A 22,604-nucleotide genomic window follows, 5' to 3' on the forward strand; every position below is an offset into this window, starting at 1 on the left:
CTGCAATGCACTGAAGGGGTGTGGAGTGGACCAGAGCTGTCAGGATAGAGCTGGGGGTCCCCATCCCATCCGGGGTGCTGCCCAGTGTCCCTGCCCTGGAGCTGACCCCACTCCTGGACCTGGCCACCCCCACCCAGGGACCTCCCCAGGGACCCCACTGCCCCCCCCCCGTGCTCATGGCAGAGGGGCAGCACTCTGGGGGCTCTCTGCCATCACAGAATGAGGGCACTGAGGGGGAGGTTCCACCTCAGCCTTCACCGAGACAGTCACCTGGTTTATTCATGTATTTATTTACTTAGGTAGGAAAAGCACCTTATTCCCGTTCCTCGTTAGCCCCAGGGCCCCACCCGCTCCCACCGCCGACCTCCCCCCGTGGTTCCCCGGCTCCCAGGTAAAGCCCAGCCCGTGCAAACCCCGGCCTTGTGCAGGGGGCTGGGGGAGAAGATGCCTTTCCTCGTGTGGGGAAACCCAAGGATGTTGTAATCCTTTCTCGGACAGAGAGGAAGCCGAGGATGTTGAGGCGCACCCAGACTCGCTGGCCGCACGTGTGTTGATGCCGCGCTGGCACTGCAGGCCCGGCAGGATTTCAACTCCCCACACCCCCTCGGGTTTGTTTTGTTTTTGATCTTGAAAATTTTCCTGCTTGGCAGGGGATCCCGGGGGAAGCGGCTGGCAGAGGCGGAGCAGGGCTCGGCAGCGCCGGTGCCGGGCTGAGCGGCGCTCCCCAGAGCCCAGCGGAGCTGCCCGGGCAGCGCCTTCTGCCCGACAGCCATCGCTTAAATGCCATTGATTTGGAAACCACGGGGCACAGCCGCGGAGGAGGAGCGGTGGCGATGCTGTCCCTGCCTCCGAAGCTCGGTACCCTCCGTGCTGCTCCTCTGGCAGGCTCTTCCCAAACACCCGGCGCGTCCCGGGGCAGAGCCGCCCGCCCCGGCCCTACACGATGCCCTCGCTGCGTTTGCTCCTCCACACCACGAGCGCTGTCATCAGCAGGGTGACCAGGACGGGCAGCACGATGAAGGGACACAGGACACCGTTCGGGGGGTCGTGCAGCGCCCGGCCCGACGGGGAGCAGTTCCTGAAGTATTGTTTGTGCACGGCCACGAAGAATTCGTCCACCAGCCGGTTGGGCCAGTAGCAGTCGAGCCTCTCGGCGATCAGAGCCGTGCAGTTCGTCAGCTCCCCGTAAGTGCTGCAAAACACAGGGACAGCGGCTGGCACCAGCGCCCAGACACGGCCACGCCACCCTCCCCCCATGCTATATGAACTACTGTATATATATAATGCATACAAACCACAAAATACATCATTTATAACATATATCTATGAAGGCAATATATCCCTCCCTGTACAATATGTTATATTCTACTACAGAGGTGTGTACTTGAGATTGTACTACAGCTGTTGTTAGAGTTCTTAAATTTCTTCAGCTGTTTTTTGAGTTTACATCTAAAAACACCTAGCCCCATAAAAAATATATCATGGGTTTTTTGCAAATTTATGTAACCTGTAAACATATATGGAGTTTTGAGTTCATAGCTAGAGAGGTAAAAAGAGGGTATTTTTAAACTCCCACCAGGTTTTGCCACTTTGATGGCAACTTTAAAGTGCTCACCCAGAGCCAAAAGTGATTTTTATTTACAGAATGATGTGGGGGTGGTGGTTTAATTTACAGAAGGAAATGAAAACTGAAATAGTATTTACAGGAATAACAAGAAGCTAATTTAGAGGCTGTTTGTTTGGTTTGTGCTAATTTTTGCAGAATTTCCTGGCTGAACTGGTGCTATTAGAAAATACAGGCCAGACCCACATTTTAAGCAGAGCCTCAGGAAACCCATCCCAACCCTGCCTTCGGAGCACCATCCTCCAGAGCTTGTGTGAGTTCAGCCCAAAGGGGGGACAGAAATAAGTACATTGAATCTACTTAAAAATCTCCTTTAATTTGCCTAAAACTGGGGAGGTCGCATAGAAAGCAGCTGGGCAGGCCCACAGCCCATCCCACCTCTCTGTGACCTGGAAAAGCAGGAGTAGCCCTGAGCCAGAGACACTGTCCCTGTGCCAGGCCATCCTCTGGAATGACAAGACTCCCTGCTTTAAAACTGGCTGTGCATAAAAACTCAGATACAATTTCCCACTCCCCCCATCCCAATTAGTCACATCTAATCCTAGAGAAGCAAAGCAAAGCAAACCCCAGCTCTCCAATTAAAAACTTGCCTGGGGGAAGAAATATTTTCGAAGCAGCTTCCCGGCCACTTCGCCACAGCCCCTGCGCAGCTCCTCAGCTGGGGTTTGGGGTTTTGGGACAGGCTGTGCCCACACAGCCAGAGATTCAATTAACGGGGTCTGCAGCTGCTAAAAGCAGCTTCTGCCCAGCATCCCAATGTGCAAAATTACCATTTCCCATTCATCAGCATCCTTAGGAGATCTCGGGAGCTGCAGCATCTTCAGGAACCAGAGGGAAAGTGTTAACAGGCGAACAAAAGCTATTTTTAAAGCTGAAGGGCCATAGAGCAGCTGGCTTAGCCCTTCCCTGGCTCCAACTGCGCTTCCATGGGGATAAATCACTGCTCCCATCACTGTATGTGAAGACATGCAAGGAACCAAAGCCCAATGGTGCCAGCAAATGAAAGGATGAACTGTCACTGCCCTTTCTGGGGAAGCAGCAGCCGTATTCCAGCTCTCAGCCACCTCTGGACGTCAAGATGGATCTGAGAAGAGGAGCTGGGCAGCCACAGCCCCACCAGCAGTGTGGGGGGACAAGGAGGAGCCCATGGGGCTATGACTGGAGGGAGGTCACATGAATGGGAGGGTCTCAGAGGGAAAAGAAACTCTTCTCAGGGATAGGTCCAAGTGCAGAAGTGACACCGAGGGCTGCTGAGCTCAAGGCTGGGTGCTCTTCGAGAGCTGATTTCTGCCCTTCGCTTACACAGAGCACTCCTGACCACTGCACTTCTATCTGAAAGCAAATTTCCAGCTGAAAGCAAAGCTGAGCTCTCAGCTATGGCCAAGTGCTCCCATTTCTTCCACTTTATCTCACAGACCCCCCAAATGGCCCTGTGAGACTCCATCATCTGCTGTCCATCCCAAATGCACCCTGTCGCAGGGCATTGGGGAGCTTCTCCTGACACAATGGCAGCTACCACAGCAGGATACCAACAGGATCCATTGGCTGGGAAGGGATAAGCAGGGTTAGCCATCAGATCCAGGATGTCCTGTCAGAGATCAGGATCCCTCTGGAGAGCAGCAGTGTGGATATCTGGGCCTGAGTGTGCTCTTCCCCACCCCAGCCGTGGTGAACATTCATCCCATCTGGTTCTCCTCTCATGAGCAGGGCCACATTATTGTGATAGCACCAAGCCAGCCTGGTCCCACCGGGAATTCAGCTTGGGCTGGTGGTGAAATACCTCAGGGAGTGGGGGCTGTTTTCCTGCTCAGCTCTACCCTATTCTTGCCATCCCACAGCCCAGCCCCAGAAAGCCACGTCCCCCCACACACCCCACCATGCTCTGCAGGGCAAAGCTGAGCCAAGCTCTGGGGGCTGAAAAGATGATCCTCAGTCACAGAGTTAAAACTCTTTGGAGAGAGGGTTGGAGCAGAATGCTCTGCCTAAGTGGGGCTTGAACTTTACCCTACTTGTGAAAGTTCTCATGGATGGATGAAGCAGGGGGGTCACGATTTGCCCACATGGGTTACATCAATCTTTACTCAATAATTATTCTGCTCATTTTAGCAGCTTTGCTTCAATAGTGTTTCAATAAATAGGGCAATATATATAACTACCTATGCTATGTAGTAAACCCCTGGATCCAGCCAGACTCCACTCCAGGAAATTGAGGAAGTTAGGTGTCCTTCCTGCATCTCCTGACTCAACAGGACGGCCTCCCTAAGAAACTTTGTTCCAAGCTTCCATTCCGCCTGGAGCAAATGTGGAATCAATTTTTTTGCTTTCAGACAAGCCCACAGTTCATTTGTAAGCCTCCATCTCCTCCACAAAAATATTAAGCAGCTGCTCTAGGATAGCAGTGGGAAGAGGGCAAGTTTTCCCAAACAATCCCACCACTGCCAGGAGACAGATACCTGACCCTGAAAAGCTCAGCTGTGCTTCAGAGTATTTTTTCCTTACCCAGTGCAAACTGCAGTTAGAACTGTTATCCCTGTCACCATGGAAATGGTTTGGTTTTAAAGGATGCTGTGGATGGACTGCGTGGGGATGAAGGCAGGATGGGGATGGGGCTGGGCCACTGGTGGGAAGCAGTCAAAGAATGATTTAGGGCTTGATGGCATCTGAATGCTTATACTGCTATAAATCCCAACAAATTCCTCTGGGTTTTTTTACCACTGCAGCCAAGACTGGAATGGGCTCTGGCATTTATTCCTTGACAGCACTTGGATGTGGATGCACTAGGCCTGGGGTTCACAGGACTGGCAACTCTCTCTTTTCACTGAGAGTATTCTGGTGTTTCCTATCCTCCCTGAACTCCTTGCTTCAGAAGGGAAAAAAGAAAACACCACGAGGCTTCTCTTTTGCTTTGCAAATGAAAACATTGATTTCCTCCTCTGCAGGGCTGCAGGGTGAACCTGGAGCCAGGCTAAAGGGGTATCCAGAAGGGACCTGGCAAGCTGAAGATAAATAAGTAGGTAATAAGATAATAAGAGAATGGATCAATCTGTTTTCTGTAAGTAATGGATAAATAACCTGAAGACAGAGTGTGAGTGTGCTGACAGCTGGGAGAGCAGCTCCATCCCTGGCTGCAGCTGTCAGAGCAGCACGATCCCCCCGCTGAGCTCCTTCCCGCAGGACGCCCGCGGCGGCCGGGGGAAAGCATTCCATGGGGATTTTCAGGAATGCCACAGGGTGGATATATTTGGGATGAAGATGCCTGGCTGGGCTGGAGTGACACAAGCAGCTGTGACACCGTGAGCATCCCCCTGTGCACAAACCCTCCTGTAAATCCATTCCCTGGCCACGGCCCTCCAGCCAAAACCAAGCGGGAAAAATATCCCCAAGTCATCAGCTCTTGCTGACGCATTCGTGGGTGGGCAGTGGCAGCCCGACCCCTCCACATCCCTGAAATAGCTGCCTCAAGGGAGACCACAGCTAATCCCCCTGGCTCAGCCACCACGCTGATGAAGCTGGAGCTGGAATCAAAATAGCCAAGCTGATCTTTGGGATAATTCATCGGGCACAGCTGAACTCCAGGCCAAAGCAGCTCGGCCAGCACCAACAGAGTGGAGGAACCCTCGACACCAAAGAGCCCAAGATGCAGCTCCAATCTGGTTTTTGAATCCCAGGGCAGCCAAAGTGTGTAACAGCTCACACAAGTTCTCTCAGTCCATGAAAAAAACCTTGTATATCAAAATCCACCCATTTTCCCTAAATAAGCAACGCTAAGAAAGCCAGCAGAGCTCAAGGGGGTTGGATAAACCTTCCCAGAGCATCGGTGCTTTTCCACATGGCCCAACCCCACCTCACCCAGCACTCCTGCTTCCCCACTGCCCCTTGGTGACACCACAACACAGCAGGAGCAGCGCTGCCAGAGCTCAGCTGATGCCTCTGAGGGTGAGATCACCTATAACTATATCTAGGACCAGTGACCCACAATTACAGACTCTGCTGAGACAATTCATTTATCCAGATGTTCCCACTGTGCCATCCTCAATTGAGCAGGAAATGACAGAGCTTAGGGGCATTTCCCTGCTAAATGCTGCATCCAGGAAATTGGAGCTCCAAACCAACGCTGCTGGTGGTACAGAGATAAAACCTCCCAACATTTCTTGTTCCAGACAGGTTTCAAGCATCAAAATACCTTTGTTTGGGGGAAGATCTGGAGAAAACAGGCTCTAGGCAGGTGCTTTATTTCCATTTCTTTGTCTAGCACCTGGAGGAAGACAACATCCTTCCCCTAGAGCCAGAGGGGAGCAGCCAGCTCTGCCACCCCCTGCCCATTCCTGCTGGGACATCTTCCCTCTCCCCAAAAAGGGGATGGTGATTCCCACACATATCCAAGGAACAAGATGTTGAGCCCACCCAAACCCCATATCCTTGCAGCTGATTTATTGCAGTAACTGAACTATTTCTACCCAATTTTTCCAGTGTCCTAAGGGCATAAGAGGATGAGGGGAATGTCATCTCTCAAATAACCCTGAGCCATGTGTTTGCATGGAGCAAATGGATTCAGGCAATCAAATTAAATCCTACAAGCTTATCAACATTTCCTCCAAGTGCCTCAAGCGTAACGAGTTTAGCTGAAGCTTTTTAGGAGACAAACAGGGCATGTGAGCTAAAGAACAAGATGGTGAGGGCTGGAACAACATCAGCAGCACTGGGCATTTCTGAGCACCAGATGAAGCTTCTCAAAACCACAAACCTCCCAGACTTTCAGCTCTCTTTTCTTCCCCTCCATTCCGCCATGGATCAAGGGGAAGGAAAACCCAGTAGAGTATGCTAAGAATCACAGAACAATCATCAAATCATTAAGGTTGGAAAAGACCTCCAAGATCTTGGAGTCCAATCTTTGACCAAAAGATAGATACACACACGTGTGTAGGTTTTAATTTCACACAGAAGAAAGGGCCATGAAGCAGGAAATCACAAAAAACTCAAAAAACCTCTTAATTTTTTTGCAAAACACTCATGGCACACAGCACCATCTGCTCCCTGTTTCCAGCTGACCCCCATCCCCACTGGTGTCACATGAGCTCATTTTTGTTCCGCTGCTTCATTTTCCCAGGGAAAAGGCACAACATGGAAAGTCAGCTGAAGGGGGGAAGAGGGCAGTTACTCTCTCAAGCCCTCACACCAACACACAGCCACCCCTGAGCAGTCTCTCAACTTCAATCAAAACCATCTCAGCATATTTACACCATGGTGGTACCAAAGGATTCAGCTCTGCTGGTTATAAATGGGAAAGAGCTGATCCAAAGAAAGCACTGTTTGCAATAAAAATAAAACCAAACCCAAAGGAAACTCCCCCCCAAAAAATCCAACAAACCCCCGCAGAGCAGCACATTCTCCATATGTGACACCCCTGCTCTCCTTGATGGGGTTGCACTGAGCAGGTTTCCCTCTCCACCCTCCTTATTACCCCACAGAGATGCTCCCAAGTATTCCACCAGGGAAGCAAGGCTGCGTCTTCACTGCTCCCATCGTAAATCACGGCTTTCCCTGACACTGATTACAAACAGGAGGCTTAGCAGGTGGCTGCCACTGCCATACCATTCCAGCCTCTCCCTCTAGTTGCTTGGAAAAATCAACACACAACTTCTGGAAGCAGGGGCTGAGCCAGCAGCTCCTGTGGGACAGTTTGGGATTTTCTCACAGTGAGGGTTTGAGGATATCTTGGTGGGTTATGGGGTTTTCACGCTGAGTTAGGGTGTTTTGTACTGTCTGGAGAACCAGAGTGCAGAGAAAAAAATGAAAAATCTCATGGAAAATATGTCCATCAAGCTGTGAGACACCAGAAGCCCCCGTGATGGGGATCCCAACCTGCCTCTTCATTAAGCCATCAATGTCCAGCACGCGGCAGAGTCATGGTCTTCTCCTACTGGAGCTCCACTGCTGTGTGGTGGAGAATGACCACCACCCTGACTTCCAAACCCTGCCTAGGCTGGGCTCCTTGAAAACCCCTTTAATCCCAGAATGGCTGAGGCTGGGAGATCCTCTGGAGATCCACTTCACCTTGTCCAAACACCCCTGCTCAAGCAGGGCCATCTGCAGCTGGTTGCTCCTGACCATGTTCAGCTGTTTAGTATCTCCAAGGATGGAGATTCCACATCCCCCCTGGGAGATCTGTGCCAGTGTTCAGCTGCCTTCACAGTGCAAACTCATTCCTGGTGTCCAGAAGGGACCTCCCATGCCTCAGTTTCTGCCCATGTTTTCCCACCAGGACACTTTCCTGGTGCATGTTCAAGCTGGTGCCCACCAGAACCCCCAGGTCCCTTCCTGGTTCACATCCTGGTGTCTGGGCCTGTCCCTCCTCAGGTGCAGGACTTTGTCCTTCCCCTTGGAGAACTTCAGGAGGTTCCCAGCTTGCAAAGGTCCCTGTGGACAGCAGCACAACCCTCTGGTGTCACCCACCCCTCCCGGTTTGGTGTCATCTGAGGTGCTGTGGTCACCCTCAGCCCCATCACCCACATGACTGATGAAGAGGTTAGGCAGGACAGTGTGACCCCTATGATGCACCCTTGGGTGCAGCAACCAGGGTTTGGCCAAGCATCAACACCCCCCAGGCCTGGCTGTTCCAGCAGCTCCCAACCCACCTCATCCAGCACACACAGGAGACAGTGCCAAAAACCTCACCCAAGCCTGGGCACACAACACCCACTGCTCCCCCCTCCAAGCCCTCCCTCCATATGTGAGACCAGGCAGGAGAAACCCCTTAGGGACCCAGCAGGGACAGAGCCAGGGCAGCAGCAGCAGCCAAGAGAGTGAAATCAGGGCGTTTCCCCCCATGAAATAAACCCCAGCACCGACACCCTTTCACCCCCAAATCCCAGCGGGGAGCAGGACGAGAGGGAGGAGCAGAGGGAGCTCACTTACCCCACGGTCTCGTCCCAGTCGCACCAGAGGCGCTGGCCGATGCCCTCCATGCTGAGCTGGAACTGCTTGAGGCAGTAGTGCCGGATCATCCAGCCGTAGTCAGCCTCCTGGCACGCCGTGGCCGCGATGAAGTGCTGGGCTGCAACACAGGCCAGGGCTCTCAGGCTCTGCTGGGGTCACAGCAGCACCACAGCCCCCTGTCCTCACCTGCCAAAGCACAGCTGATCCCCACAGCAAGCCCAGCTCTTCAAAACCTCCTTTTCTCGGGTTTATTTCCCTCCTCGCACCCCTGGGGCCCTGCACCCTCCCAAGTGCCTGGCGCTGATAAATCAGTTTTTCAAGACACGCCGGGTAATTTGTAAATTAATAAGGATGTGGATTTGTTCTCTGCTGATCGCCCAAAATGCCTTTGGATGTCAAATGTCCGGGTTTTGGGCTTAAAAAATGAGGGTGTGGGGGAAGGTGGGGAATGAGAACCCTGCTGTTGACCCCTGAAAAATGCCCTGCATTGGGCACAAATATCCACCTCTGACAGAGCGCAGGGACAGACACAGGGAAATCCATCAAATCCATCCCTGGCTGCTGACTGAATTCCCTCCTGGGAATGTGTCCCTGTAACTGCTCCAAGAACAGGCAAGAGTAAGGTGCTGCTTACAGCCTCATGCACAAACAGTGCAATGCTGCTGGTGAGGGGAAAGGAAAGTGATGCTACAAAGGGAAGGGGAAAAAAATCCTTTGGGGAAGTGTTTTAGTGAGCCTGGCTATAAATAATAGCTTTCCCTTGGTCCCCAAGTGCCAGCTCGTGCCTTTGCAGGTCCTGGAGTGCACTGCAGCCAGGCACCACATACCAGATCTATTTTTTGCTACGTGTGAATAACTCTGTGCTTTATTTTTATCTGATTTTTTTAACACAACAGGATTGAGCTGCTTATTTAGTGGCCAAGAGACATCACCGTGGGACACCATCCCTCTGCAGCCTCCAAAATCCTCGGAGCACTTAGGTACCAGCATCCTATGGCAATGGGTGGGAAGGCAGGTGGGAATTTGGGTGGGAAGGGCCCCCAGAGCCTTGGCTGATGTTCCTGGATGGGTGCAGGGCTCCCATGCTGCCTCTGACAGCAGCAGCCACTTTGGCCTGACTTGAGATAAAATCATGGGAGTTACCGAGCCAAGGGAAGCTAAAGAGCATTAAACCCTCATTGCTGCAATAATAAAACTGAGTTTATCAAAATCTCAAGCTCTGCCCAGCTGATAGCAGCCAGGGGCACAATCTCAGCCAGGGATAAGCTTGGCTTATCCCTGACATGCTGAGGGAAAGCACAGAGAAGAAGATGAAGAAGACGAAGAAGATGAAGACAATGAAGAAGACGACAAAGAAGAAGAAGAAAGAGAAGAAGGAGATGAAGAAGAGATGATGATGAAGAAGACAATGACGAAGAAGACGAAGACTAAGAAGAGGAAGACAAAGAAGAAGATGAAGAAGAAGACAAAGAATATGACAAAGAAGATGATGAAGAAGATGAAGATGAAGATGAAGAAGATGTCGAAGATGACTAAGAATAGGAGGACAAAGAAGAAGATGAAGAAGATGAAGATGAAGAAGATGAAGATGAAGAAGATGAAGATGACGACAAAGATTATGAAGAAGACGAAGAAGATGAAGAAGAAGAAGATGATGAAGACAACGAAAATGACGAAGGAGAAGAGGAAGAAGACGACAAAGAAGATGATGAAGACGACAAAGAAGATGAAGAAGAAGAAAATGAAGAAGAAGACAAAGACGACAACGAAGAAGAAGATGACAAAGATGACTAAAAATAAGAAGACAAAAAAGAAGAAGAAGAAGGAGATGAAGGAGATGAAGAAAAAGAAAGGCAAATGTAAATTATTTCTGGACTGCAAATCTCAGTCTGGGCAGGCTCAGGGATGGTTGATGGCCACGAGGCTTTTCTCCCCTTGCCATCCCTTCCAATCTGGATGAGTCAAGTGAAGGAGTGACACGGCTGAGCGAGCACTCAGGAGCCACCCCAGGGGTCACCGCTCGGTGACGTCCATGCACTGGACTGTGAAGGACAAGTGCCCTGTAAATATCACAGCCATCACTTGTCTGGACAAGCAGCTCGCAGAGAAAATGCTCCTGGGGAATGTGTCAGGTGCAGAGCAGCAGAGCACAACAAAAGGACAAGGGGAAGAGAAGGGATTAAAAAGCAGATAAATGAGCAGCCAAGGGGATTGAGGAGCACAGGAGGAAACAGAGCCAGGAAGGAATGAGTGAGACATCCAAAGCACAGAGAGAAATTGAGGAAGAGAAGCCACTTGAGGAAATTCAGCAGTGATGCAGTTCAAGCAGAGAGAGAGAGAAGAAAAGTTAAGCAAGCACGGCCAGGCTGCATTTTGCCTGGCTTTGCTCCTCCCCACTCTCATTTGGGATGAGCCCAGAGACAAGCTGTACCACAACCATCCTTAGGGATGCCCAAATGCTTCCTGATGACCACACAGCTGTTTATGCAGAATGAACCTGGAGGAAAACACCTTAACCTTGAGCGAAGAGAGGAGAAGTACTGAATAAACCATGGGGAGGAAGCAACCACAACCTGGCTGAAAGTAGCAGCAAGCCACAGATGGCTGGTAGCCAGCATAAAAATCAGCCCTACTATTAAAAGAAAATCCCAACCCAAACCAAGTGAAAACCAAACCCTGGGGAGCTTTAAGCTCACAGCAGCTCTGAAGATGCAGCTCTAGAGGTCCTTGAGAGGCAGCACCTTGCTGTCCCCCCTGGCAGCTCCTCAGGAGCTGTTCTGCCCCACCAGAACCTGCTCCTGGAAGATGCCTCTCCCACACCTACACATGGGCTCTGCAAATCCCTTTGCCCCAGGGACTGGGGAAACCAGAGCCATCAGCCAGTGACCTTTTCCAAGGACATTTGATTTTGGACATGGTGAAGGGCTCTTTTGTTTCACACCCGAGAGCAGTGAGGCCCAGCAGGGCCCGTTGTGTCAGTGCTGTGAGGATGGAGCCAGGTAAAAAAGCTCTTTTGTTTCCAGCTGACCAGGAGAACTGACTTCAGCTGCAATTGCACAATTTAAGGTCAAACTGAGAAGCTCCTACAATGTTTCCACATGGTTCCCAGCTCACCCCACAGATCCCTACTGCTTCACAGATTTTCCCCTAGCCCCACTGGGGGACAGACTGGGACAGGCTCAGGATTTGTAACAACAAGGGGGTGCAAAAAAACAGGGAGGGATTTTTGTATCTCCTGGCTCTCATTCCAGAAGGTTTTCCTTCTGCCCTCAGCCCTGCTGATGGAGATGGTGTAAGTCAGCTGCAGTGAGCTGTAAATAACTGAGCTCCAGAGCAGTCACGGCTCTGTACTCAGCAGCATCCATCTGTGAAAGCTGCAAGGAGCTGCTGAATAACTGAGCTCCAAAACCCAACTGTACCAAGGCTGAGCTGCCTCCAAAGAGCTCCCTTCTCATGGGCCCCCTGCCACTGCCATTCCCTCAGGAAAAATGGTACTGAGAGCTGCAGGAATGCAGTGCTCCTCTGGGAGCATCCCACTGGAGCCATACAGTACCTCCAAAGCCCAGCTTGGTCTGTAGATGCCACATGGACACAGAGAATCATAGAATCCTGAATTTGGGTCAGAAAGGACCATAAAGCCCATCTCATTCCACCCCCTGCCATGGGCAGGGACACCTTCCACTGTCCCAGGCTGCTTCAAACCCTGTCCAGCCTGGCCTTGGACACTTCCAGGGATCCAGGGGCAGCCACAGCTTCTCTGGGCACCCTGTGCCAGGGCCTCACCACCCTCACAGGGAACAATTCCTTCCCAATATCCCATCTAACCCTTCCCATGGCAGTGGGAAGCCATTCCCTCTTCTCCTATCACGAGAATTGTTGATGAACAACCTTCCCTGCTGAGAGAATCCCTGATTGCCTGTTAAAAAATGCAATATTAAGGACCCTTCGTTTGCCTCCTCACAGGAAACACCTGGAGAGCAGTGGTGAGGAGGTGATTGGAGGGATGGCTTTTGCAGGAATCCCAGATCCTCATGATTGCCCTGGGATTGATGTCCTGGAGAGTCCCAGCAAGCATCCCCCAGGACTCAGCTTACTGAGGGTTAGCTGCAAAAAGCCTGTCACACATTTATTTCAGCAGAAAAGCAGTGTTGGTCCTGAATTGTTACAAAAATTTCAGGGAGAGGGAAGCCAACCAGACCTTCCTACACTGCACTTCTCAGAGTTGGAGCCTGGACCAAGAGCTCAGGGCCACCCCTCCAGAAACAGCTTTGGGGACCCCTCTGTGAGCCCACACATTTGTGCTTCACCAGCAAAAACCCCTGAGCTTTCCCTACAAGAAACATCCTTCACATCTCCCCCTGCCCAACTCCTTGGTCTTGCTTTTTCTCCTGTGTTCCAGGAATTGCAGGAATTCCTGGGCTTGCCTTGCAGGGATGTGCAACCAACCCCAAAGGGAAGCAGAGGCAGGGAGGACTGCAGAGCCTGAGAACAGATCTGGGAATTTCAGACTGACACAGCACGGGGTTTTCCCATTTCCCAGGCATTTCTGCAAGTACCCCTGATGGTGCTGGGTGAATGATGGAATGATTTGATGACACAAGCAGAGAATTCACCATCCAGCCAGACTGTCAGGTTTTTTTGGGGGAAACAGTTCAGGACTTCCTAGCAAAGAGCAGGAAATAGGCAGATATTAATCCAAAAGCTGAATCCCAAAGTTGGCAGATAATTGCCAAGTGACACTCACAGCAAGGCTGGCACTGGCACATGTGGCACCAGCAAAGCTCTGGGCTCGGAGAACAAACACCCCAGTATCTTCCCTTGGGCTTCTCCCAAATTCTCAGACCTCCCCTGTGAAATGATTAGTGCTCCCAACAAGCCCCAGATGGAAACAGGCTGTTTTCCTCTCCTCTTCAAGGTGGTGGTTTTGCTGTTTTATTGAGAAGGAGCCTCATGGTCTGGATTTGGCTGCAGAATAAAACACTCACAGGGTGGTGAGGAAAGGACACGGGGCCAGAGGAAGAAGATGAGTGTGAAAAGCATCCCAGTTTGCAACCACAAAAATGGAAAAAATTGCCCTTCCAGCATCTGTAGAAGCCTGGGAAGGGTCTTCTACCCTCTGTTTAAGAACATCTTCCACCGAGGCAGGCACCAGCTCAGCAGGGGCTTCAGAGCTGGCAAACAGCCCTCGGTTTTCTTTTTTGGTGGAAAAATCTAAGCTGGTGTTTAGCTGGAATGCTTTTTTTGGACAGAAAGCTGCAGATGTGGGGGTTGGGGGCAGCAGGGTGACCAGCCCAGCACTGTGCCTTCCTCAGGAGCCATCTGCTCCCCTTGCTGCCAGCCTGGGCTGTGCCCCCACAGTCAGCTAAAACCTCCGAGCCCGGGCAGGGCTATTTCCGTCCAGGATTTGCACAGGGAATGGATTTTTCAAGTCTCTCCTCCCTGCCTGGCTGGCTCAGGATGGGGGCTGGGATCCAGCAGCAGCTCCAGGAGCTGTGCAGCAGCTTGGGAATGGAGATGGATGGAGAGGTCTGAGCCCTGCAGGTGAACATGGGGGAGACAGAGATCATCCCATCCCAAATCTGTTTGTGGATGCTTCAGGAGCATCCTCAGGTCACCAAACCAGGGAGCTTCTGCCTCCCCTGCCACTGTTGTGGCACTGTCCCTTAATCTGCAGGACTCTCTCCCAGCACAGCACTCAGGATGTAAATTAAAAGGGAATTCACGGGATCTGAGGGCTTTTATGTGCTGAAATGGAGTGGGGATTTTCCAACACGCCACTGAATCGTGGCACAGTGAGGATTTTGGAGGCAGAGCAGATGCTGGGAGGTGGGGGGGAGATCTGCCCATCTCCAAGCACTGGGAAGGCTGATCCCAGGAGGTCTTGGACAGGCTGCCAATGCTCACTTGGGAGAAGAGGAGGAGGATCCCCCCTCCCTGCCTGCCCTCTGCTTCAGGGGGCTGCAGATGGAGCAGCAGAAGAAACCACACAGCTCCTGCTTGAACAGAGCAGTCCAAGCACGTCATGGACACAGGGACAGAGCCCTGCTGGAGCTCCCCTGGGAGCTCTGCAAATGGAAATCTCATCCCAAATTCTGTCTGACAGCTTCACTGCCACAAAAGGACTTGAGGAAACTGGGATGGGGGAGAAGTCACTCAAGCTGAGAGAGGGAAGATTCACAGAATTCACAGAATCGCAAGGCTGGAAGAGACCTTCGAGATCATCGAGTCCAGTCCATGCCCCAACACCTCAACTAAACCATGGCACCGAGTGCCAAATACAGTCCTTATTTAAACACACCCAGGGATGGTGACTCCACCACGTCCCCAGGCAGACCATGCCAGTGCTTTATCACTCTTTCTGTGAAAACTCTTTCCTGATATTCAACCTATATTTCCCTTGGCACAGCTTGAGACTGTGTCCTCTGCTTCTGTCAGCTGCTGCCTGGAGAAAGAGACCAAGCCCACCTGCCCACAGCCACCTTTCAGGGAGTGGTAAGAACAGCTCTGAGTCTCCTTGTCTCCAGGATAAACAACCCCAGCTCCCTCAGCTGTTCCTCACAGGGTTTGTGTTCCCAGCCTCGTTGCCTCCTCTGGACGTGCTCAAACATCTCAACGTCCTTCCCAAAGTGAGGGATCAGAACTGGACAAAGCACTCAAGGTGTGGCCTCACCAGTGCCGAGCACAGGGGAAGAATGACCTCCCTGCTCCTGCTGGCCACACTATTCCTCATCCAGGCCAGGGGCCACTGGCCATCTTGACCACCAGGGCACGCTGCTGGCTCGTGTTCAGCTGCTGTCACCAGCACCCCCAGGTCCCTTTCTGCCTGGGCACTGACCAGCCACACCGTCCCCAGCCTGGAGCATTGCAGGGGGTTATTGTGGCCAAAATGCAGGACTCAGCACTTGGATTTGCTAAACTTCATCTTAGTGGACTCTGCCCACCCATCCAACAGTTCCAGGTCTCTCTGCAGAGCCCTTCTACCCTCCAACAGATCAATACACGCTCCCAGCTTGGTGTCATTGCAAATTTACTGGTGGTGGACTCAATCCCCTCATCCATGTCATCAGTAAAGATATTGAACACAACAGGACCCAGCACAGACCCCTGAGGGACACCACTGCTCACTGGCCCTCAGCTGGATGCAGCACCGTTCACCAGCACTCTCTGGGCCCAGCCATCCAGACTGTTCCTAACCCAGCAAAGAGTGCTCCTGTCCAAGCCTGGGCTGCAGCTTTTCCAGGGAATGCTGCGGGAGACAGAGCCAAAGACCTTGCTGAAGTCCAGGTACACAACATCCACAGCCTTTCCTGCATCCACTAGGCAGGTCACCTGGTCATAAAACAAGACCTATCCCTCCTGAACCCACACTGGCTGGGTCTGATACCCTGGCCATCCTGTGAATGCTGTGTGATGACACTCAGCATAAACTGCTCCATTATCTTATCAGGTACTGAGCTCAGGCTGACTGGCCTGTAATCACCAGGATCCTCCTTCCCACCCTTTTTGTGAATGGCTGTCACATTGGCCAGTTTCCAGTCATCTGGAACCTCACCAGTGAGCCAGGACTGTTGGTAAATGATGGAGAGTGGTTTTGCCAGCTCACCTGCCAGCTCCCTCATCACCCTGGCTGGATCCCATCTGCCCCATAGATTTATGAACATCCAAGTGGCTCAGCAGTTCTCTGACTGCCTCCTCCTGGACAACAGCGGGACCATCCTGCTCCCTGACACCATCTACCAACCCAAGAGGACAGCTGTCCTGAGGACAAGCCGCTTGCCACTAAAGATTGAGGAAAAGAAGGTGTTAAGCACCTCTGCCTTCTCCTCATCTGCAGTTACTAAGTTCCCTCCTGCATCTAATAGAGAACAAGGGTGGCTCTTACCCCTCCTTTTACCATTAACATATTTGTAAAAACGTTTTTTATTATCCTTTAGAGAAGTTACCATTTCAAGTCTCATGGAAGGGGAAGAACTTAAAATGGAAAGAGGCAGGGTTAGGATACAGCCCATGGTGGCAGGAGGGAGCTGAAGTACATCCTGCTGGCTTGGGAGACGGGACACTGGATCCACAGCTGGCAGAGAAAGTCACTCCCTGCTCAGCCAAGCTGGGGACAGGCCCCTGTTAGGGACCTGGTTGTGTGGAGAGCTTCCAAAGGGGCCAAAAGTTTTCACCTCTTAGGGAATGTGGCACAAGATGTGGTGGCCCTGAGAGCCCTCTGGAGCCCATCCCAAAAGCCACTTTTTCATATTAAGGGGAAGTGCACCCACAACCTAAAGGCCTGTAATCAGATTTATTAACTCAGTGTAGCAGGGACTTCATCCCTGCTCCTGGAAGGGTTATTCCCTTCATTTTATTACACTAAGCAAAATAAAGAGAAAGCTGCTTTTTTTTCCCCCACCAGCATTAATGAGGTATTTTGCAGACAGCTGAACATCATCATGAAACCCAAAAGGATCTCCCAGGTTTTAAATTCAGCATCCTGTTGTGTCTGCAAAGGAAGGAAGTGATTTATCCCTCAAGCTGGTACTTGGATGATTTGTAGGCATTTACTTTTTGCTGGGTTGGGGATACTTGAGGTTTTGTTGTCATTCTATAGCTACTCCAAGCATTACAAGAGGGCACAAAATAAACTGCCTAAAAATAGCTGCCAGGGAATTATTAGTTGAAATTTGAGGTAGGAGCTGGCTGCCTGAAAGCAAAGCCTGTCTGGGGGCTTTTGGGGGCTCAGAGGTACCACTGGACTGTGTTATTCAAATCCAGTATTTCATGAAGCACCTAAACAGCCAATCCATCCCCAAAGGAAAGATAATTTAACACCATTCCAACCCATACAAGATTCCATGTAACAGCTCCTGTAAGATGCAGAATATGAGATTAAAATGAAAATGCAAACCAAGGGTTTGTACTGTGTAGCCCAGTGAAAGGCAGTCCTGCTTAGCTGGGTCACAAGGGGTTGACTTTTTGCCATAAAGCATTGCTGTTAAATAATATTAACTACTAAACACACTGAAATTGGCTGCTCCAAGGAATTGGATGAGGGTCTTTCTCTCCTCACCTCAGTCAGCACAAGTTATGGTATGGCCACTACACATTGTTATCCCTCAGAGGTCACCAAGCACATTTCCAGGAATGGCACCTACATGTCCCTAGACTTGATTCTGCAGAGAACAGAATGAAAAATACTTTTATTTACCCATCAAAATTCACTCCGTAGGTAAAATAAAATCAAAAGCAGCTGAGAAGGGAGGAAGGAGAAAAGAAATAAAAAACCAGGCATGCTGAAATCTAACTGCTGTCTGACTGCACATAAGGGGAGGGAAAAATCTGCCACAAGCTGTTAGTTATAAAGATAATTATATCCTTGATGAATAGCAGGGGTCTTTTGGAAAATAGTTCTTCTTGACTGAATTAATGGAGGAAAACCACAGGTTTTAATCAGGCACTGGCAATGTCTGTACAGCCCTGACTTTGCCCAGCCTGAATCCAAATCATCTCTGGCTGTGGCCACCATCAAATCAAATCAAATCCCTGCTTGCAAGAGCGGGGTGGAAGAAAGGAGGGATCCCCACTGGATCTGTGCAGCCCAAATCCAGGGGCTGAAGGGAACCAGCCACATCCCTCCTGCCTTCCCAGGGAGGACTGGGGTGTCCAGCATTGTCATCCCAACACCTTAATCCAATGTTAGAGCCGGGTTTAGAGTTATTTTTAAAACATCAACAAAGCACTGGATGCCACAGATGTCTGCTGGGTCTCAAAGCCAGGCTGGTCCTGGTGCACACAGCCAGGGAGAAACGAGCAGCCACCACACTCCAGATCTCAGGAATGTGCTAAAGGCAAATGTACTCTCCTTCCACCCCCGGGATTATTTTTTCCTTCAGCTATTTCAGTTGATTGAGGCTAAAATAAGAACAGGGAAAAACAACACCAAGGTTAAAAGTGCTTGGCATTGGTTTGGAGACAACACACTGTGATCCTGCTGGTTCAGGTTCCAACGTGTGTTAAACACAGATTTTCTGCTACATGGGACTAGCAAACATTTTACTGAATTACCTTCAAGATAAAAAAAGTCACTGCCTGGGCACTCTAACAGGCTTCCCATGAGGAAACACATAATGAATAAATTTAAAAATTTGTTTGGGAGAAAACCAAAATAACCTCACTGCCACGTTGGTGCACCCATCACAGGCTGCACACAACAGCAGCTTCCCTAAATGTTTTCAACACAGTTTCCAGACTAAAATCTGCTGCTGAACCATGTGAGCAGCCCAGGAATCACCAGAATAATTTGTTTTCCTTTTCAACAGGGACTTCTTGATGTGGTTTTCCTCCCTTCCAGCTGAAGAGCACACAGAGATTTTGCACCTCTCCGCAGCTCACCCACACAGCGCTGCTGCTTTCCCAGCAAACCTTACCTGAAGGATACAGAGAAGCCCAGGGGATCACCCTTGCCTGAAATCTGGGGGTTCTCACTCAGGCTGATGCCTGCCTCCCCACTGGGGTGCTTCTCTGAGGTGTCAGGATGTGTTTTCAGACCCCCAAAAGCTCATGCTGTAGAAGCACAAAGACAAGGGACTGAAACCATGAAGCAGCTTCATTAGTGGGTTTGGTGATTAGAAGCAGCACAGAGGCAGACAGGGACCAAGATTCCCTGATAATCACCCACCCACAGCAGGAACTGACCTGGCAAACCCCAGCCATGGCAATATTTTAGAGGAGAAAAAGGCATTGAGCTATCTGAGTGAGCTGAAACGCTGCATTTCCCCTCTAATGGGCTTTTAATGCTCCTCTTGCTCCAACCCAGTGGTGTTTTCAGTCCTTGCTTGGTGTCTGTGCTGGGAAGGGCTCTGACCACAAGGATGTTTTTAGGCCCAAACCTGCCCCAAAAAATGACAGAGCCAGACTCTGCATCCAGTCAGGGAGGCAGAACAAACTTCCCAGAGCAGAGCAGAAACTCTGGCTTCCCACCCACAGCTTTCCAAGACCTCCCTCAACTCTGCCATAACCCCAGTGTCGACTTCCAGCCCTGTGGAAACGTGAAAGATGCCAATCCCATCTTTAGCCATCAGGAGGCCTCTCATTTCATTCCATCCAGGTCATGGCATTTGTAATTTCATTACAGGAGGTTACGGTGCTGGCTCTTAAATTCAGCATCGTTTTGGAGTTAAAAAATGCAATCCTACTTCTCAAAGCCACGAGGCTTCCTGACCTGATCACACAGCCTTCAAATCCCTGTGCCACCAGTTTCTGTAGGAACACCACTGGTTTCTGTAGGAACACCACTGGTTTCTGCAGGAAAACCACCGGTTTCTGCAGGAAAACCACCGATTTCTGCAGGAAAACCATTGGCACCTATGGGAGCAGTACAAGAAATTACAGGGTGGAGGCAATTTTTTTGTCCCTATCCACACGCTTTTCTTTTGATGCACAGGAAGTTCTGAGTCCTCTCCATGCCAGAGATGCTCTGAAAGGGAGGAGCAATGTTTTACTTTATTGTCAGGGATTTCTAACAGGGCACTCTCTAAATATTGAGGAGGATTTTCTGAGAGGGGCAGCAGCCTTAAATTTGACTTTAAAGGGAGCTTTAGATTTTTATAAAGGAGGCACTCAAATTGCAATCAGTAATCAGGCAGGCATTACCAAGTGTGCTTTGGGCTGAGAGAAGACTTTAATTCCTGTTCTCCAGGATAGGTCATAAACAGTGCCCAGAAGTTTTAAGAAAGCATCATTTTCTGTAGACTGTGCAAACCCAGGGCTGTACAGCACAGACAGAAGATGCAGGGAATCAAGAAGATATCAATGTTTTACCAACCTTATTTGTAATTGCCTCCTACCTCTCACAGTAATAGTTATGTACACCCAGAAGAAATCCAAGCAGCCCAGCACTGCCCTCAAACACCAAAATACAGCACAGAGCTGTGTGTGGTGCCAATCATCATGCCCCAGTAACAGCAAGAGCCTGGCTCATCCCCTCCTCCCTGAGCAGCCTCTGCAGTGAGATGCAGTCAAAACCCCGAAAAAGCCACATTTTACCTTCATGGAAGTGGTTACACTGGATCCCTGGCCCGCTGAATGAGACTGGGGTTTTTAGGATGGCTGATTCTCTGACTGCCACCACTTTTTAAAGTCTGTAGCCAGTGGTGAAGCTACTTAAAACTCGAGCTGTAAGAGAAAGGCTTTTCTTTCAGAGCCTTCCCTTTTAAAAAAAAATAATTCTCGATTTAAAACACCAGCATTGGTGCAAATCACCGTGATTTCTGGGCACTCAGCTGCCACTTGCAATTTCAGCGCAGACCGAGCTGTAAAAGCAGAAAGGTGTAAAAAGGGTGGGTCTTATCGTTAAATGTGCGCAAAATAAAAAATCCCAGGAGGAGAATGTACTGGAAAACACATCCACAGCACCAAGATTAGCTGCCACTGGTCACCGGGTTCACACAAGAGGCAGCATCCTGCTGCTTCCGAGCCCACTGGAGATGGAAAGGAGCAGCCTGGAGTACTTTTAAAAGTTAAAGCTCCCCAGCCAAGAGAAGGGAGAGTCAGGAAGAGGAGACAGGGGCTGGGAAAGCAGAGCAGAGAGAAATCCTAGCAGGAGTTAGTGCTCCCTGCACAGGGTTCTGCAGCCAGGAACGTGCAGCCTTTCCCTGCAACCCAGCAGGGGAATGCACCTCGTCCAAGGGCACAGGCTACCCCTGCACAGCTGAGGAGCAGTAAATAGTTAATTACATGGTACAGATAAGCTCATTACGTGCAGCACGGCTCAATGCATTATTCACCAGGGCTTGGAGGAGAAAACCAGCACAGGAAAAGGAAGGGAAAGAAGGAGAAATTTGTGCTGCCTCAAGGAGCGCTTTGATTCTGTGGAAGATCAGCGTAAGGATGAGGGTGCGCCGTTTCCCTTTGGAGTACCTTAAATAAACATACTTTTACACAGCACCAACATCCCTCAGAGCTTTTGCTGTGGCCACACAGGTGACAAGCACGGCACCAATCTCTACCTGTTGCACTGAAATGCCAGGAGCAGCAAAGAAACCGAGCCACGCTGCATCCCACGGAAACAACCACGCACCGCAAGCATTTCCAACCCCATCACCCGCAAACCCCAGAACATCCAACCTCAGCTCCTTCAAGGGGCACTTCTGGCTGCCTCCTCTTCCCTGCGGTTTAGGAATGGGAAGCCAGACTCCAAAGGCAATAATTAAACATTTGCAACAAAAGGCACGGACAGCGGGCAGAAGCCGCCTCGGTCCATCTCGCAAGCAGGGAATCCCCCCCAAAGCAGCCTGTGTCCCGCGGCATCCCCGCCTCACTGCTCCCGAAGCCCAGCGCAATGTTTTGCTACGTCCCAGCGCCCTGGAATAATTTCTCCTTTTGATTCCCTACTGCTGTGCCGCCAGCGAAGGCAGGCTGGAGCCTCGCCGGGCTTCAGGGAGCGCGGAGAAAGCGCGGAGGAGGCGGCCGGGGCTGCACGCCCGCAGCCAGGGGAATCCCGGGGAGCCTCGCCCGCAGCCCCAGCGGCTCCGGGGAAGTTGTGTCGCGGCGGCCGCACTTACCCAGCACGAAGCAGAGGAAGCGCCGGGGGAGCAGGGCCATGGCCCCGCGGCAGGAGCGGCTCCGCTCGCGGGGCCGGGCGGGCTCCGCGCCCGCGGCGCTGCCAGAGGGGAGGGGCGGGCCCGGCCCCGCTCCCGCCCCGCTCTCCCGGCGGCAGCGCGGGGGGAACGAGGGGGAGCCGCTCCCCTGGGATGGAGCCCGGGCTCTCCTTATCGCCCTCTCCCCCTCGCAGCCCAGAGCTGCGGCAAAGGGAGCAAAGAGCTCCGAAGGAAAGCGCGGAGCCGTCCTGCGTCCTCACGCGCTTTCCTCATCCCCGCTCCCACACCCACCGAGGGGATTCTCCCTAGCTAAAAAACCCTGCCTTTCCCCTTTCATGTTTCATGTGTTTCCATACACATGGAACGCGATTTAAAGGAGAAATGTTTTGCGGTGTCCTCTGTTTTTCGCTGGAGTGTGTGACACCGTTCGTGAGCTCCCAGAGCTCCACCTGCAGCTCGCT

General features: G+C 51.2%; 1 protein-coding gene across 1 annotated transcript; it reads right to left on the bottom strand.

Annotated features, from left to right (window-relative positions):
- Nucleotides 1-269: 269 nt before the first annotated feature.
- Nucleotides 270-22,390, bottom strand: RAMP1 (receptor activity modifying protein 1). Its single transcript, XM_058839884.1, has 3 exons — nucleotides 22,108-22,390; nucleotides 8,540-8,678; nucleotides 270-1,192 (listed from the first exon to the last, which is right to left on the bottom strand). The coding sequence occupies exons 1-3, from the start codon at nucleotides 22,145-22,147 to the stop codon at nucleotides 937-939; spliced, it is 435 nt and encodes a 144-aa protein (XP_058695867.1). The 5' UTR covers nucleotides 22,148-22,390; the 3' UTR covers nucleotides 270-936.
- Between the last annotated feature and the right edge of the window lie 214 nt (nucleotides 22,391-22,604).

The sequence above is a fragment of the Poecile atricapillus genome, chromosome 5 (genome assembly GCF_030490865.1).
Source record: "Poecile atricapillus isolate bPoeAtr1 chromosome 5, bPoeAtr1.hap1, whole genome shotgun sequence".
NCBI classification, from domain to species: Eukaryota; Metazoa; Chordata; class Aves; order Passeriformes; family Paridae; genus Poecile; species Poecile atricapillus.